The sequence below is a fragment of the Gymnoscopelus braueri genome (assembly GCF_963280865.1).
Source record: "Gymnoscopelus braueri genome assembly, chromosome: 6".
NCBI classification, from domain to species: Eukaryota; Metazoa; Chordata; class Actinopteri; order Myctophiformes; family Myctophidae; genus Gymnoscopelus; species Gymnoscopelus braueri.
In genome coordinates, this window is record NC_137607.1 from 34,852,670 (window position 1) to 34,870,825 (window position 18,156).

Sequence of the window (18,156 nt, forward strand, 5' to 3'; positions counted from 1 at the left end):
GGACCTTCACATTAGATTTCTAGCTAGCTAAATGTCATGAATACTCTCAAATTTAATTCCCAGAACCAGTAACTTGTGTACAACACAACACTATAATATTAACTGATAAGGTTTGCCATTGCATTAAAACTCGATTCAAGTTAAGACCACAACAAGCAATACAGCATTTTCAATTTATTTAAAAATGCACTTTCCAGAAAAACATAACATGTGAAAATACATAGGTTCTTGAACTGTTTTATTGTAAAATATGGGTTCCTAAAAGGTGCTGCTCTAAAAGTATGCACCTTTCTGCCGTTTATAATCCACATACATACAGTGTTTGTCATTGGCTGCTGGCAGAATCGCACAACAAAAATAACAAAAAATAACATAAAAACATTTCTGTTTTGGAGATTCTTGGTACAAAAATGGACAGCATTAACTTTATGCTGCACAGAAAACCAGTGCAACCAACAGGCCATGGAGAACAGAACATACACAACCAGGAGAGACGGAGGAATAGTGTTAAGCAATTAATCCTAATCGGCAATCGAGATCTACTCCACTACAGTGGTTCTCTCAGACTTTTTAATTGCAAGGACCCCCATAACTCAAGAGTTGCAGACCCATAAGGGTCTATTTGGAACCCAGAGGGTCCCTGGACCCCACTTTGAGAACCACTGGTCCACTACACCAGATGACAGTGAAGTGACATTTTAAGGACTTTTAAGACCTTTTTAATACCTAAAAAAAAAACTGGTGAAACATTGGTCAAATTGTCAAAAAATATAAGAGGCAAGAGCCTCTAGCTGCACGCTCTATAAGAGCCGATCTACAAGCTCACAAAGTGTCATGAGCTTGTAGATCGGCTATTTTCACAATATTTATCTATGGAACCGAGTCAAACCAAATGGAATGCATCAACTCCTACAATTCCAAGTGCTTGTCAGGGTGGGGGGTCCCCAGTTCAAATATGATTCATTTAGGGGGGGTCGCTGCCTAAAAAAGGTTGAGAACCACTGGTGCACTACACTGTTATAGTAGCATGTTTGTTAAAATGATTCACTGCTCTCAGTCAGGTCAGCACTTAAAAGTGCCATGTCACTTTGGCATGAGTGTGATTCTTCTTTTTTTTTTTACAGCATGTATGCTTTAGTAGTGTTCCGAGTCAGAAACCAATGACCGCTACAGCAGATGATAGCCAAAAGTTTGTGTCAGTCAAGTTTTGCATCAAACGCAAACTGAAATTAAGGCTACAGCTCGCATGTCTTCTGTCTCTGTCATATTTCACGTGTGTCTGCGATTAGGGCCTGCACAGTAAAATCTTCAGTAATAAGTCATCCATTTGTAACTCAGAGTGTGTACAAATGTAACCAAATGGATTTGGTTATGTTTGTAAATTAGCTTAGAATTTAAAAGAATCGGGGTGAGGGATTAAAAATGTAAAAAGTGAAGTGGCAGTAGACATCCAGCCTCAGAGGCTGCCTGCTGTGAAAGTGGCCGTTGTGTGCGGTAGTGAATGTAAAGTGAAACACCACTTGAAAACCTCTCACTTCAGCTACAGAAGCACTGGCGTTGGTCGACAGAGTAGACACTCCACCAGCTGTCACGACACCTCAACAAAAACAACTGACTCAAGATAGAGCGAAGGTGTCGTGAAATGAAAGTTATAACAGTTTTTTTGTTTTGTCTGTCAAGTAGTGTCTGCGACTAACAGCGAATGTACGTACAATACATCTTAAATATGTCCACGGGAGCAGTCTCCATATACGGGCCTCACTAGTTCCACTATCGGACAGTGCCATTTCTGTCTACATGCTGTGTGTCTCAAGAGGTGGAGTGTGGATGGTTTGAAAATGAGTCATAAGTGTGTAATTTCAAACAATATTTCAAAGTTGTTTTTTTACTGATACAAGAACAATGGCTTTTATTTAGCATGCCAACTTTCCAGTAAGAGAAAGACTGTAGTTTGCATTAGCTTGGAATCCCCATTTCTGAACTGTCCACAGCCCATCTCTGAGACATAAAGTGAGTAGACTGAAATGGTGCCATCTTATATGAGCATTTGTGAGGGCCAATTATATGAAGATCAGGTTGAAAATGGGTGTTCTTTTCATTTAAAACAAAATGCCCATAGAATCTAAATCTGTGTGCATAATGAAGGACTATCCCTGACTGATTTGAGAACAGTTTCTCTAAAGTCATATTGACTTCGATATAATTTGAGGACTGGCTCAGATATTCTAGATCAGTACTTAATGTCTGAAGCTGTACACATCCAGTCAGTCAGTCAATGGCTAAAATCACACACCAGTGAGTTATACGTTCTAATAACAAGCCACTTCCAGCCATTGAGAGGCAACACCTTGAATGCATTCAACAATTCTGGAAATAGTAGGAATAATGTAAACTTGGATTCCCTACATATAAAACATTTGGTTAAAAACTAAAAAATGAATCCCGTACTTTGACAAATGGCAGAACAGCAAAAGAACATGTGACAGAAGATGTCAGCCTCATCCAAAACTAGGGAACGCATGCTAGTTGTAACACGGAAATAAGAGAGCGAGAGAGAGGACGAGAATGACAGGCTCAGAAGACGCTAAGGCCTGATTTATGCTTAGCTGCACGCCAGTGTTGTGCACCGAAAATAACCGATCTAGAAGTTCAAAAGAATGTGAGCTTGCCATTTTCAGTGCGCGACCAAGTATAGATCAGGCATAATAACCTTCACTACAAGGGTTTTCCATTTGACGTGGCACAGTTTGATTTACAGAAACGCACCCAGTCAAGCTGTACGAGGGTGACAGTGTTTTGAGTGCCATTTCCTTTCCCCCGAAATATCAATAGAATTTAGGCTCTGCGACCAAGCTACGCAAATCATTTACATCCCAATTTGTACATCATATAAGAGCATATGAACAACTATACTCATCCAAGGTAAGTTTAACCTATGTGTAGGACATGAGGATTGTTTGATACAAATTCAAGATGTGCAGAGTACAAAAGAACTGCTAGCCAGGAAAGACGAGCCAAACTTGTGAATGTCAGAAGCCGGTATAAGAGGTGGCTGCTCTGGAACCGAGCGAAAGCTTAGACAATGGCATCTCCGTGTCTCCCCCTGGGTGACGATCCGGTCTACGGCGCCCCACCGCATATTTGCTGCTGTGCTCCTGTGACTTACACCCCTGGATAGAAGACCATCAGTCTTTGGGCTTGGCTCCGGTCCCTGAAATCGTGCCCCCCACGACGGACGGGCCACCCCCCAACAGAGAGCTGTGTTCAGAGGTACGGCCTGGCACTTAGGAGAACCGCTGTAGTGCCACGGCGGCGGCTTGAAGTGCAGAAGCGGCCGTCACCTCTGGACCGGGTTCCTGGAGCCCAGGGACTGCTTTCCGCGACTCGCCCCCTTTCCGTAGCCTCCCACTGGGCCATCCGACGGCGACGCCCTCACCTGTCTATAGGGCCTCCCCTTGGCCTCTGGCTCCGAGTCACTAAGTTCCAGGTCGGGGCAGTAGCCGTCGCTCTCCTGGTAAGACTGAGCGCCGGCCTGCTGGTGCTCGGACACCGGCTTGGCCCAGAGCCTGTCTTTGCCCAAGCCTTTACGGGACAACTTGTCGGAGACACGCATGTCCTCCGTGGTCCGTATCAGGCTCACAGTGGCCTCTTTGAAGGACCTGCTGAAGTGCTCCATGGTGGACTTGCGGAAACCGCTCGCCGCGTTTCCCTTTCCCAGTCCCTCCGTCGAGGAGTCCTGTTCACTGGGGGTCTGGCAAGATCTGTCCTTCTGACACACAAAGCTCTCCATGAGGCCGTTGGATTTGCCCGACCGCGCCCGCTCCTGGTCCAATTTGCCGTTACCGTTGGACGAGTGACCGTGGAGGGCGGCGTGTAGAGCTAAGGGTTTTCCCGTCGGCTTGACGGGAAACGCGGGGCTGCTCGCCAAGCCTCCGTCTCTGTGGGAGTGGCTTGAGGACGACAGGAGTCCGTTGGAACGCTCGTCTCGCCGGCCAAACCCGTGGAGCTGAGGCTTCCCCAGGCCCAGGCCCCCCGCACTGTGTTCATGAACATTCACACTGTTGTCCGGACACAGGGGCCCGTTGCCAGACTTGGAGCTGGTCTTTCCATTTCCCAGACTCAAGACTTTGGGCATCTTCAGCTTGAGGGTTATCCTGGGAGGAGGTCGGAACAGCATACTCTCCACGGGAAACGACACAGGAAGACCTGGAAGAAACACAGCACGATTCAGGATTCTGTGAGGATACTTCAACTAGGGGTACAACTGTTCCGAACAAATCGATTTAATTGATTATAACAAAATAATAGATAATTTAATAAAATAATCGATTAATAATTGATCCCTATTTTGGGCATGTCATATAGGTGAAAATTATCACATTTCAAAAACATCCTAAAATAGTAAAATAGCAGATCAAACTTGGCGCAAACACTGTTCAGGGGTCTGCCACGAGACACCAGGACCACGTGAGGCCACAGGCGCACCGATGCTCACAATCTGCACCAAACTTGGCATAAACACTGTTCAGGGTTCTGCCATGAGAATAGTCACACCAAAAAAACTGAATTGCACACATATGGGGCACAGTGTTACTGCAGTGTTTAACACTTCAAATGGACAGAACTCAGTGACGATTGCTCTGATAAACGCAATAAAATAAAACACTTCTCGATTATTCGATGAATCAAAGAAGTAATGGATAGAATAAATCACTAAGAAGATAATGTATAGATGCAACTGATTCAACGGACACAAGCAAAATGCAACGTGGCCGTTGTAATAGGAAAGAGAAAAACAGATGACTCACCAGCAGCGAGCTCCTGGTTGAGTAGCTTGACTTGCAGGTTGAACATCTGCTCATGGGCTTTACTCTGCGAAAGCTTCAACTTCTCCCTGCGACTCACCATGTAGCACAAGTTCCTCACCTGTAAAAAGAGTTAAATATGTTTTAAGTTGATCTCATGGAAAGGGTTTTGCCTGCCTTACCAACTAAGCCATTTTCCCCTCATTCTAATCTACATGCAGGAAAAAAAAATTTATTAGGTTCAAAACTTTCGCTCCAAATCATTTACAATCCATCACGTATGCTTTGGGGTGATCTAGAGCACCATTTCTAAAACACTGGGTCAGGACCCATTTTTATGAGTCGCGAGTAAATATCCCTTTTGTTTCCTACATTTTGTTTTTAATTATTGTTATTTCAGAAGATATTTTTTTTTTTAATCCATTCATTAGAGGGAAAAATATACTTTAAAGAAGTACGTAGTGAAAATAGCAGATCTACAAGCTGCGATGTGTTGCGAGCTTGTAGATCAGCTATTTTCCCATGGTTTGGGTCCCGGGGACACATCAAAATGATCTTTTGGGTCTCGAGCTAAAAATGTTTGAGAACCACTGATCTAGAGCAACAAGCTGTGATTGACAGCAAGCCAGTCCAGTGTCCTCTACAGAGAAAAGTGACATTTGAACAAAAGGAGCGCAGCAGGCCTTACCCTCTCCAGGTCTTGTCTGAGGTGCATGAACATGCGCATGCGCGTGTGGATGCTGTCCTCCTGGGGCTCCAGCAGCAGGTTGTCCTCCCCCTCTTTGATGGGCAGCAGGGCCTTGTTGAAGTTGCTCCTGCGCTTCAGCTTCCAGTACTGGTAGATGAAGTCCAGCAGGCTGTGGGACAGACCCAGGCTGTGGGCCAGCTCCTCGGGCTGGATCAGCGTGTAGAAGTCCTCCTCCAGCTCCTTTAGCCTCTGGGCTCTTTGGCCCACCTGCAGGGGGTGCTGCAACAGTTCATCAAACTTAATCCATGTAAATCGTGATACTGTTGTTGAAGTATTAAATAGGGGTTAATCAGATTAATCAATTTAGTTGATTATAAAAATAAAACAAAATAAAATGCTTCTAGATTATTTGACTAGTCAAAGAATGAATCAATAGAACAATCGCTGAGAAGATAAGGGATAGTTGCAGCTCTACCCACCTTCTCGGTCTCAGTGGGGGGCGGCTTGGGGCGCGCTGGGCTCAGGCCCGCTTCGCCGTCCTTGGACTTGCTATGTTTGAGGCAGTAGGACTTGAACTTGACCTCATCGCCCTCGTCCAGGATGGTCTTCATCTCCAGGGTGTGCTCGAAGGCGCACGTCACGTGGAATGGGATGGTGCAGTTCTTTACGGAGCACTGGGACAGAGGGGATGGGATTTTAAATCGACTATTTACTTAAGGGTGCCCTGGATTAGAGAAATTCTTTACAGAGGTGCCCTGAGCCCAAAAGGTTTTAGAACCACTGCTGTACATGCACCCCACACTGACACACACACACACACACCTGGATGCAGGCACCCGTTTTCAGTTTGCACAGACTGCAAATGAGCGACCAGCGGCTGGGTGGAATGTGGGATACTTTGGTGATGGGCTCCATCCTCTCTGGACACGCTATGCTCACCTACAATATGTCAAGACAAGTTTAGTTATAATACATTTCATACAAAGTCAACTCAATGTGCTTCAGGAAAAAAAAGAGTAGGGTAATCCCTACCATATACACAAAGAAAGCATTTGAAAAACTCCATTCATACAACACGCATATACTACACCCAATGTGTACAGAAGGATGAATGGCTATTGAAAAGAAGAAGAACAAAAAACATTTATAGAGAACAACAATGGAAGTATTTACCTCTGGTATCCACAGAGCACAGCTCACATGTGCCCACTTGATGCCCGCTCGTGTGGCTTTCATGGCACCCCCCTTCTTGGGACACAGAAGGCACTGTGGGTCTATGCCCAGAACACAGGTCCTGCACAGCCAGTTTCCAACAGGCACTTTGACGATGCCATAGCAGGCCTGGAGGAGAAGAGCAGCATGTTCTGGTCATATACTGGGACAACAGGCCACCTACATTTAAAACCACTTTCAAACTGGTGGCCCCATTTTGGGCAAAACTCTCTTTTTCAGAAATTTCTGGAAAAAAAACAGTACATCTACAACCTCACAATGTGGATATTTGCCAATACAGATTAAAAAGGGTGGAAAAAAGACTGGCACTCCAGACAAAGTTTAAGGATAACTCCTTAGACAGAGACTAAAAATATAACTTTTTTGTGCTCAAGTGTCAACATCACCGGTGCCTTAGTCTGGGAGGCATTGCGTCGGAGCTTGGACAGCAGGGGCGCGGCCACTGCGTTGTGATTCAAATCAACAGCCAATGAAGAAAAGGGGGCGGGATCCACATGCACTGGGTGTTGCATCTAAATAGGATCGACGGGAAGCAATTTCCCCTTGAGAAATTGCGGCCGCCATTGTTGTGTACTGCTGTTTGCCTCTTGTTGGACTTTTTAGACGAGTTGCACAGCTCTCAGACCGGTAAGAGGCGTGTCCGCTCAGATTCTGAGCGTAAGTTACATCCCGCCCACAAATACCAGGGCTCTGGCCCAGAAGTTCCTCGCCGAGCTGGCGAAAACTTCTGGGAACTCAGATTACCGGTGCCTGGTTGCATGACCAAAACACTTGATGCACTTTTTCCTCATGCTATCAACCTTGAACTAAGGACAAAGAACAGTGCAATAGTCTACCCTGGCCAACATATTAAACCATCTCTAGCAATGATGCTTCACCCTTGAAACAAGAGATCCTAGACCATTGGTTCTCAAAGTGGGGACTGGGAACCCCCAGGGGTCCTTGGGGGGGTTCCAGGGGGTCCACCAGCAAAAGTAGCTAACACAGCATCACAATCATTTTAACCACTTTATCCATTTACACGTTGGCTATTCAAAAACAGCAGATCTACGAGCTTGTTTGTACCTGTGCTATTTTTGAAAAATGTCTGGACAATTTTAATAAATTTGAATTATTTTAACACAAATCATCTCTTCTGGGGGTCCCTGGCATGAAACATTTCCAGAAGTATAATATAATATAAATATCAATTTGGGGGTCTTTGCCACGAATACGTTTGAGAACTAACTGCCCTAGACTTTATCACCATCTGCCGACAAGGTCAAAGGAGTTACCTGGTGTACACATATGTTGCACTTGTCACAGAACACCATGTCGTTGCCCTCCTCGCTGTCGGGGGAACGGCACACGTCGCAGATGACGTCCTCGTCGTACTCGATGCCAAGGCCCTCCACCGTCTCGATGGCGTGGTTCATGTTGTCATGGCACTGCCTCTCCAGGGCCTCCATGGCTCGCTCCATCATTAGCTCGTTAACTGGCTCCTCCCCTGAGAGAGGAAGGCCAATTAAATAACAATTTATAAAACCACAAGGAAGACACGTCGAGAACAACGCCAGCGGAAACTGTGACGACTTCAACTTTTAGAGCAGTTTAGTTTGCAGTTGTACTGCTCCCAGTAAAACACAGAATAGATTTCAACTTCCCCAAAAAACAAACAAAGCAAGCACCTGGGTTGACAGGGCTTTTTCAGTTGCAGCCCCCTCCCTTTGGAACCCACTCCCACCTCACACACACCCTTGAAGTGTTCAAAGCCTCCCTCAAAACACACCTTTTCAGACTTGCTTTCCCCGCCTAGCTCAAACCAAATCTCCCTTTCTGCTTTTAAGACTTGGCTTAATGTTTTTAGCCTTTTAACTTTTTTCCCTCCTAATAAAGTTGTTTATTTGGATTTGTTCTGTAAAGCAACTTTGGGTACTAAGAAAAACGCTATATAAGTATTAACACATCGACCGCCAGAGGTTAATCTCATAATGTACTCACCAGTGCCAAGGTGTTTTTGTTGTTTTTTTGTTTTTTTCATGTCGCCATAGATCTTGTTAAAATCCTTAAGATTGAGCCGTACACGGTCTGTTTACATCCGCGACATCTCAACGTATCTCCCAGTGAAAATCACGTGTCAAACGGGGCATCCATGTTGTAGTTAGAGCGGATTACGTTAAACAGTGAAATGCGAGGAGAAAAAACTACAGGAAGAGAATTGAGTTTCAGTTTCGTCTGTAGAATGGGAGCGGACGTGATCGTCAAAACCGGATCCCAAATAGCGCGAAAAGACCGTGGACCGTAGGGCTACGGTCTCGGCGCTTAACAGTTGGATTTAACGGACCGTAGGACTACGTTCTTGGCGGTTAATGTGTTAACGTCTGATCGAATGGATATCAAAAATCTAAATACTGAATCAAGCAACTTAAAAGCTGTCTGGGGTGCACAATAAAGACCGAGTAGACGTGAAAATGACCCCAGAAGTGTGTTAAAGTAAAATAACCCTCTAAGACAGTGGTTCTCAAAGTGTGGTCCAGGCGGGACCCTCGGGCTTCCTTGAGGGGGTTTCAAATGGACCCTTAAGAGATCTGTAACTCTGAGAGTGTACAACTCCCGATTTGTACACTCTCGGTGTTATGGGGGGGGGGGGGGGGGGGCTTTGAAATGAAATAGTTCGAGAGCCACTGCTTCAAGTGGTTATGGTCCTGTGTCTTACCCATGACGTCCAGCTCTGTGTTCAGCACGTGCAGCCAGTAGAGGTCCATGTCGTCCAGGTCGTAGCGACACATACCCTCAGCCAGCTCTTTGATGTTGACGTAGCCCGTCTCTGTGGCGTCCTGGCTCCAGCACTGGATGTACTTCCTCTGCCTGCAGTACAGAACCTCCTTGGGCTTCTCTGCAATGACTCTGGGGTAGGGATGGGACCATAAGAAAATTACATGTCATGATTATTGTGGCAAAACATTATTGTGATTAACGATGTTATCACGATAATCAAAATATTATGCTTAAAACCTAAAATGCCACTTTTATTAACCACTTGAACCCCCAGCATCCCTATTCTGGGGATGCGTTGCGAGCTTGTAGATCGTCTATTTTTGGCAAATCAATTTGTGTAGAGTGAAATAAGAGCGTACCAAATGCGCTCTTTACAGGTCCGTTTTATCAAGTACAGAGGGTTTAAGTGGTACTGAATTTGCATCTCAACAAAAGCAAATTCATCCTAGCATATGACATAAAAATATAGCATAAAATCTCCGCGATACGATTATGGTTTGTGTTTTTTTATCACGATAAACGATAATGATTATTGTCCCATCCCTACTCTGGAGACAGCGGTGGACAAAGTATTATATAACTCAAGTTAATACTCAAGTATTCAAAAGTGCAAATTACAAGTAAATTTTCCTTTTTAATATCAATGCCATTGCTGTATTGAAATTTATAAAGTTTACCCAAAAAAAGAAAGAAAACAGGCTTTGTAAACAAAAACTACACATGGCAGATATTAGGACAAATAACTTAAAATATACAAAGAAATGACTGACAATGACTGGTACCCATTAGCCTGACCAGAACAGGCCATGCATTTAATAATTGAATACCTTCAAAACTTTTCAATAAATAGCGGAAATAGCCGATCTACACGCTGTTGCTATTTTTCCAACAGATAAATGAACACATATGAATGGAAACGATTCTGACAATAATTGCGATTACCTAAAATAATTTCGATTAAGTGATTATGTAATAATTGTGACAGGCCTAAAAATGTGGGCAACTGTCATCTCCGGGGACCCCCAGGGGTCCTTGGAGGGATTCCAGGAGGTCCCCAGCTAAATGAGTTCATACAGCATCACTATCATTTTAACCACGTATACGTTGACTATTCAAAAATAGCAGATATACAAGCTCACAGTGCGTCACTTCGTGCCGCACTGCGAGCTTGTAGATCGGCTAATTTTGAAAGGAATTGGGGAAATCATTTTTTTTGGGGGGGGGATTTTGAATCATTTAGAATTTTTTAACACTAATCTTCTCTTCTGCGAGTCCCTGGCAAAAAAAACAATTTCAGATGGGGGTCCGCGGCCAAATACAATCAATTTAGTAACGTTTGAGAACCACTGGTCTGAACAACAGGCTCTCTGGGCCGTGTGCAACAAGCGTTTAATTAGTAAGAGGAATACAAGTGAAGGAAAGGGTCTATAAATATAAGCGGGTCTCCTGGTGTGTAAGTCTGCAGGGAAGGAGCAGCTTTACCTGACTGAAGGCTGTGGGATGGTGTCTGGACTGGCAGGCACCTGGACCCCCTTCTCCCACTCCTGCCTCCATGTGTCTGCCAGCAGGTAGTAGTCCTCTGGAGAGACATGGTGCGTGTCAGGCAGCTTCATAGCACTGATCAGGTCTTTTCTGAACACCTACAAAAGGAGAGAGGGGGAGAGATGAAGAGAGAAAGAGGGAGGGGTCAGAAGCCTGCCATGTATTAACCCATTAAGGCCTAGCCTGGGATCAATACCATTTTCGGGTTTCTGATCCGGTCGGAGCGAAAATAACTTTACGTCATCATTACGTCATCAGGTGGCCGGAACCAGTGACCGGAACCACCGGCGCCGTGGATCTATAAAATGATTCCCCTAGTTTAAAACTTGTTTAGTTTGGTAAAATAGTTTAGTTTCTTTTGGTATAATAATCGTTTGGTATGTCCATCTTTTATTCTAACTCGTAGCGTGACTAGCGAGACTAAACAAATTGATCGTATTATGTGGGGAACAAAAACAATGCTACGCCAAACCACCGGAACCACAATTCTTTTTTTCCTTTTTTCTAAACCAGATCACATGGCTAGTTTTAGAACAAATACCAGACTTTCCTCCGAGGTGGAAAGTCTGGTGACGCAAGGTTAATTAAGACCTGAGATCTATTCTACAAATGTCTTCTAAATCGGAAGTTCTCACACTTTCAAGATTTTCCAAAAATAGCAGACATACAAGCTTGTATATGTGCTATTTTTGAATAGCAAACGCAAAAAACTAAAATGACACAGATGCTTTCCCGGATTGAATGGGTTAAAATTGTGTCTCATCTCTCTTTGGGGCTAAAATAGGGTCACCAGACGTCCCGGTTTGGCCGTGATTGTCCCGATTTCAAGCTGCGTGCCCGAGTCCCCGACAAATATCTCTGAAACACCAATATGTCCCGGTTTTCAACATTCACTACAAAATTGTCCTGTTTTTTTCCAGAATAAAAATAATAAAAATAGTTGTTTTAAGTGGTTGAATAGTTCTTTTCATGTAAACATAACCTAACCCATCAGAAAACATGAACAAATGCATTGCGTATCTGAATTCAATGCTGAGGCTGATGTTTGTCAGTATGCAACACCTATGGTGCGTATATGTGGGCGTGTGCGTGCATGAATGGGCACGTGCGTGCATAACGAACGTGAGCATTGATTTAAGGGTCCCGGTTTGAGGGGCTGAATATATGGTCCCCCTCGGCTGAGAAGACCTAGATTACCTCTGCCGGTTTCTTGTGGTTGGAGGCGGGGGTTCCAGGTTTACTTCCATACTTGTTGGAGCAGAAGGAGGTTGAGGGACCTGAATAAAAGATGGGGTGTCAGTTGAAAAAAGTAAACTACAACATGAGGTTAAATGCCATGGAATCCTCCGGTATCTTATGTTTTGTTTTTTTTACAGGCAGGTCTCTTACTCTCATTGTCAGAACTGTCACTGCTGCTGGAAGACCGATGGCGTTTCATCCTGTAGCATCCTGCGGGACAGGAGAAAACACGGATCAGGGAGAGAAACTAGTATGAGATTACAAACAAAATACAGCCTTAGGGTATGTTCAGCTGAAAATGGAAGATCATCCTGATCCACCCCCCGAGAACGGTACGGGGCAAATCACAACGTTGTCAAAGAGCTCCACCTGGATGAAGCTCATTTTAAAGCTTACTTTAGGCTAAGCAATGGGCAATTTGAAGAGGGCTGAGCCAGAAATCACAAGACTTTATTGTGATTGGTAAGCAGATAGAAAGTGAGCCACATCATATAAAAAAAACCTTTTGAAACCACTCCACTCTGACACAAAAAAAATACCTTTTGGTCATTTATCAAAGACTTACCGGTACATTTTAAAAGGGCACAGCCTATTTTTTTGTAGGACAGTGTGAAAACCTAAAGGCTAAAAACCGCAAACAGTCACCCCTTTCAAAATAATTAATTCAAACACCATGTTAAAAGGTAATGTAGGGGGTTGGCTCTGCCTGGCCCACCTTAGGGGAAAGAGACAGAGCTGACAGACCTCAGCATGCTCAGAACATTAGACACTCTCACTCACCATATATTTCAAATCCATAAGCACGCTATTGGATTCCTCTGATAAACCCCAAACAACCTTTTCTCATCTCTGCAAATAAAAAAAAGAAATGTCCGTCAGTCTATAAGGCGGCTTGATACACAGTTACACACAACAACAGGTAGGTGCAGATAACAGTTAAAAGGCTGCATACTGTACAGTACACTGTCCATGCATCTGGGAATGTGTCCATTGTGTCACAGTGATTTGTTAAGCCTCGGTGGCTGGACAGGCCTCTCTTTGATGAAAGCTGGTTTGTTTTATGCCGTTTAGGGGTCGAAGCTTAAAGTATTAACGATGCACAACTAGCAAGGGTGACTCACCGGCCTTAAGAGAGATCAGAGTGGTTGTTGGGATCAACTTTAAGGCCCCTTATAATTCTCTTTCACACACACAGAGGGACTCAGACCCCCAGAAGCCCCGGATACAGTACGCTGTTTCAACAGACAGGACGTGCCATACATTCCCCATGAGGGCAGGAGGGGTCGGGTGGGGAAAACAAGCATGGAGCCCATTTCATGCTACTGCATACTCCCATATGAGCGGAACATAAACCCAGAGGCTAAAGAAAGTTGTATAAGCAACAAGTTAGTTAACAACACTGATCAGATTAGCCTTACAGACATATTCTCATCCATGACCACAGATCACCACTTAAGCCACACTAATCAGCGTGTGCGTGCGTGTGTGTGTGTGTGTGTGTGTGTGTGTACTGGTGAGGGCCAAATGTTAACTATAGTAGAATTTGAGAAATGGCATGTTTTTCTGGTCGCCACAAGATAAATGGTTGTTTTATGTTTAAAAGGGTTGGGGCTAGGGTTAGGATTAGGCATTTAGAGGTTAGGTTTACGGGTTAGGGTCAGAGTTATGCCGATTCATAATTAGTTGCACGCTGGTGTCGTGAACCGGAAATACCAAATCTACAAGCTTGTCTGGTCACGCTGCAACGTGTTGTGAGCTTGTAGATCTGCTATTTTTGGCTTCAGGGTTAGGGTTACATTTTGAAAAATGCCATTCATAAAATTGCCGTCTTAAGTATAGTAATACGTGTGTGTGTGTGTGTGTGTGTGTGTGTGTGTGTGTGTGTGTGTGTGTGTGTGTGTGTGTGTGTGTGTGTGTGTGTGTGTGTGTGTGTGTGTGTGTGTGTGTGTGTGTGTGTGTGTGTGTGTGTAAAAGCACTAAAACACACCAGAGGCAGACAGTCCTGTCCCTGCCATCTGTAAATGTCCACAACTGCATCTTGCTGTCAGTCAGTGAAAAGCCCCCTCACTCCCTTTTACAGAGCTGCTTCTGTACACTCAAAATACAAAATGTTCAGAAATATTCAGTGCTTGGATCTAATTGGACTTGCGTACAAAACCAAAAGCTAAGTTCCTTTGCTTTCGCTTCATCCAAGTCAGTTCTTTGCATTTGGCAACAATGAGTGTTGTTGAATAGCACTGCATCCAGCCATGCATACAGAAACACCCTTGGCAGAGCTTTGAATTTGCCACTACTATGTTGCCTTAGAAATCAACTGTATTAAGTTCCAAAGAAGCAGGAAAAAAATCACTAACACTGCAAAACAGAATGACACGCACACAGTATCGAACAATGGGGCAATCTTCAGAGCATGTGTGACAGGAAAAGGGCGTGTTAGTGTTAGTTCAGGACTCACACACACAGGCTGCATCTGCAATGGACGCAAAAATGTTTGCATTCCTTAATGCAGAACATTGCATTAACTGGTGCGTTCCTCAGACTTACATCCAATGTCTGAATTAAACAGACACGATGCATCATGATGAGGTTCACCCAGAGACAAAGTGAGCTGCAAAACACAAATTCCATCCCATCATATTCCTTATATTCATATACGTTAATTAGGGGAGACCCAGGAACTATAGATGATCCATACTGTAGTTATTTGGTCTCTCCTCGCCCCATCAATTGTGCTTTTTGCAGAAATCAAAATGCACATGTATAGAAATACAATTTGTATGCCCCTGGGCTGGGTCCCTCGTTTTTTCTCAGTCGTCCTGTTTGTTGTTGCATGGGGGGGGGAAATCATCATGACCTCCGAGGTTATGCATAACCAAACATGCATCAATGTGGTCTGGTGTTCATATGGAATTGAGGGTGGGTTTAGTGGTATTGCACTGTAGGCCTATATAAAACGCCACTATCCACTTCCCTAACTTCCCTGGGTCTTTGAGGGAGTTTCAGGGGGTCCCCCAGGTAAATGACTGACAGTTTAGGAGCCAACTGGACATGGACCCTTACATCTCTATAACTCATAGTACAAAATGGAATTCCATGTGTAGTACTACACACTCTCAATGGGTCATGGCGGTCCATGGCCTAATGTATTCCAAACTGGGGGTCCTTGAAATGTAAAAGTTTGACAATCACTGCCCTCGATCAGTAGCTCTCAAAGTGGGGTCCGGGGACCCCCATGGGCCTTTGAGGGGTTTCCCAGGTAAATTATTGATAGTTTAGGAATCAAATGGACCCTTACATGTCTATAACTCATAATAGTGTGCAAATGGCTCCATTTGTACACTCTATTATGAATCATGGGGGTCCAGCCATGGCCTAAAGCAGGGGTCTTCAACAAGGGGTCCGGGACCCCTAGGGGGTCCTCAGAGATACTGCGGTGGGGCCACCAAATCTTTGTGTTTATTATTTTATTTTTACATTAACCTCTTGAACCCTCGTATCCCTATTCTGGGGACAACATTAGCCAAAAATAGCAGATCTACAGCTTGTAGAGTAGATCGGCTATTTTCGGCGAAGAGGTTGGTTTGGTGTACAACACTACAGGGAAAAAAGATTGGAACAAGTACCGAACCATCCAAAAGGTCAAGTTTACATCATGGGTTCAAGTCGTTAAATGTCTGAAAACACACATTTAACATGAATTCAATATGTAGTGGGGGGGTCCCTGCTTCATCTCTCTCTCAGCTAAGGGGTCCTTTGGCCTGAAAAACGTTGAAGACCCCTGGCCTAACTAAAAGCATACCAAACTGGAGGTCCTTGTAATTAAAAAGTTTGACAATCACTGCCCTAAGATGACACAACAACAACCCGACAATTAAAAACAAAGCCACACATTTCGCGGCGGTGCCTTGGCGCCAAAGCACAGCGCGCTGCCGTGCTGCGGGAGCCGGGGAGGACCAGGCAGTGTGTGCGGGGGAAGGAGAATCAAACATGGGCGCCGAGGAGGACATACAAAGATGTCACTTCCTCGATCCGATCGGGGCCTTCTCTTCTTTTTCTATGTGCGATCAGACCCCATTCACAGCGCGCGCGCGCACACACACACACACAGAGTGAACCGTTTGATAAACCCAACGCACGATCCCGTTGAAATTGTGTCGGGTCTCGTTCACACACCGTTATCAACCGTTATGATGATGTGAAGTATATATGAGTGTGGTAAGTCATAAAGGGAACAAGGCCCTGTGTGGCCTCTATTCACACACCGAGTGCCACTGAAACACACACGGGGCATATTGTTCACGTTCTTTGGACCCTTTCTTACCTTGAATACCTTGGGAGTTCGTGGCCGCCGAGGTGTCGTTGCAAGCCGGTCTCGAGTACGTAACGTATAAGACAGAGATCCTGGTGATCTGCGTTCATGAAATGGTTGTTTTTGTTGAAATATTTCCACCACAGCAGCAGGGATTTCCAATGCAATCTCTCTCTTCCTTCCACCACCACCACCACGGCACAACAGCTCTATTGTACCGCGCGTCGCGCCGGGTCCTAAACTCCACCGCGTTCATCGTGTTGTTGGGAGTTTAGGTGGGTTCGATTTCTTTTACGTGATCGGCGACTTGCAGTGGTGGAAAAAAGTACTCAATTACTTAAGTAAAAGTATCAATACTGCAATGTTTAGAAATAGCACAAGTAAAAGTCCGGAATTCAAAATTTACTTGAGTAAAAGTACAAAAGTATTGACATCAAAATATACTTAAAGTACCAAAAGTGAAAGTACTCGTTATGCAGAATGTCCCATTTCACAGGTTTCAAATGTATACAAATCTTTAGAAAATAGCAGATCTACAAGCTCACAGCTGTCGCGATGCAACGCGTTTTGAGCTTGTAGATCTGCTATCAAATGGCCGAAATGTACACAAAGCTGAAGTGGTATGTTTTGTAATAATAATCCAAATCTATAAAGTAACAAAGTTGTCAAATAATTGTAGTGGAGTAAAAGTACAAGTATTGAAAACTGGAAATACTCCAGTAAAGTAAAAAATACCTCAAGTACAGTACTTTAGTAAATGTACTTAGTTACTTTACACCACTGCTTTTACATGATCGGCGACTTGGAATTCGCTAAATAAATACATGATAATTTAAAAAAGTTAAACTCCAGATCCAAACAGCACAACCTGGAATTAGCCTACTTTGTAATATAAATATTATAGAAATACAACTTGCCTGTTACTTTATCTCTCACACACACACACACACACACACACACACACACACACACACACACACACACACACACACACACACACACACACACACACACACACACACACACACACACACACACACACACACACACACACACACACACACACACACACACACACGTTTTTCCTGTATATTGTCAATGTTAAATAACTTTGTATAAACAATTCGTATTAATAAATACAATTTAATTCTGACTAGGTGTCATCACAGCACTGGCTTTCAAGTTGAATTGAAAGTGATAACTCCATCTGTTTGACTGGCAGTCTGCATGTGCTTAGTACAACAGTGGTTCTCAAAGTGGGGTCCAGGGATCGCCAGGGGCCCATGAGGGGGTTCCAGGGGGTCCCTAAATGACTGGTAACTCTGAGTGTACAAATGGAAGTCCATTTGTACACTCTCAAGAGTTATGAGGGCCCGTGGCCTAGCCCTAATGCATAGTAAACTGTGGGTCCTTGAAATGAAAGTTTGGGAAACATTGGCTTACAACATACAGTACACACCCTCATCTACCACTATGATGCAAACACAAGTGATTGGTTATGAGGATGCTTCAAGAAGGTTGAATATTTCTATAGATACTGTAGGTGTGTCAATCAGCCTACATGAATGACATTGATTTATCAG

At 44.2% G+C, this 18,156-nt stretch overlaps 1 protein-coding gene across 4 annotated transcripts; it reads right to left on the reverse strand.

Annotated features, from left to right (window-relative positions):
* Window positions 1–157: 157 nt before the first annotated feature.
* jade3 (jade family PHD finger 3) lies at window positions 158–16,761 on the reverse strand. 4 transcript variants are annotated; one of them, XM_080430796.1, is made up of 13 exons: window positions 16,586–16,761; window positions 13,045–13,113; window positions 12,415–12,474; window positions 12,223–12,302; window positions 10,966–11,123; window positions 9,422–9,612; window positions 8,001–8,212; window positions 6,667–6,834; window positions 6,316–6,432; window positions 5,973–6,167; window positions 5,494–5,760; window positions 4,809–4,926; window positions 158–4,206 (listed from the first exon to the last, which is right to left on the reverse strand). In XM_080430796.1, exons 3-13 carry the CDS (start codon window positions 12,461–12,463, stop codon window positions 3,338–3,340), a joined length of 2,424 nt encoding a protein of 807 aa, XP_080286922.1. In that variant the 5' UTR covers window positions 12,464–12,474; window positions 13,045–13,113; window positions 16,586–16,761; the 3' UTR covers window positions 158–3,337. The 4 variants fall into 4 exon arrangements, with proteins under 4 accessions (XP_080286922.1, XP_080286919.1, XP_080286921.1 ...); XM_080430793.1 differs by having other exon boundaries at window positions 5,494–5,772; XM_080430795.1 differs by lacking the exon at window positions 16,586–16,761 and adding an exon at window positions 14,809–14,875 and having other exon boundaries at window positions 5,494–5,772.
* Between the last annotated feature and the right edge of the window lie 1,395 nt (window positions 16,762–18,156).

What these genes read in the sequence shown, in the direction of transcription:
- jade3 (XM_080430793.1), bottom strand. Translation starts at nt 12,463, where the DNA reads ATGAAACGCCATCGGTCTTCCAGCAGCAGTGACAGTTCTGACAATGAG. An exon ending in ACCACAAGAAACCGGCAGAG is followed by an intron (nt 11,124 to 12,222) that starts GTAATCTAGGTC and finishes CTCCTTTTGTAG; the next exon opens with GTGTTCAGAAAAGACCTGAT. An exon ending in CAACCAGGAGCTCGCTGCTG is followed by an intron (nt 4,207 to 4,808) that starts GTGAGTCATCTG and finishes TGTTTCTTCCAG; the next exon opens with GTCTTCCTGTGTCGTTTCCC.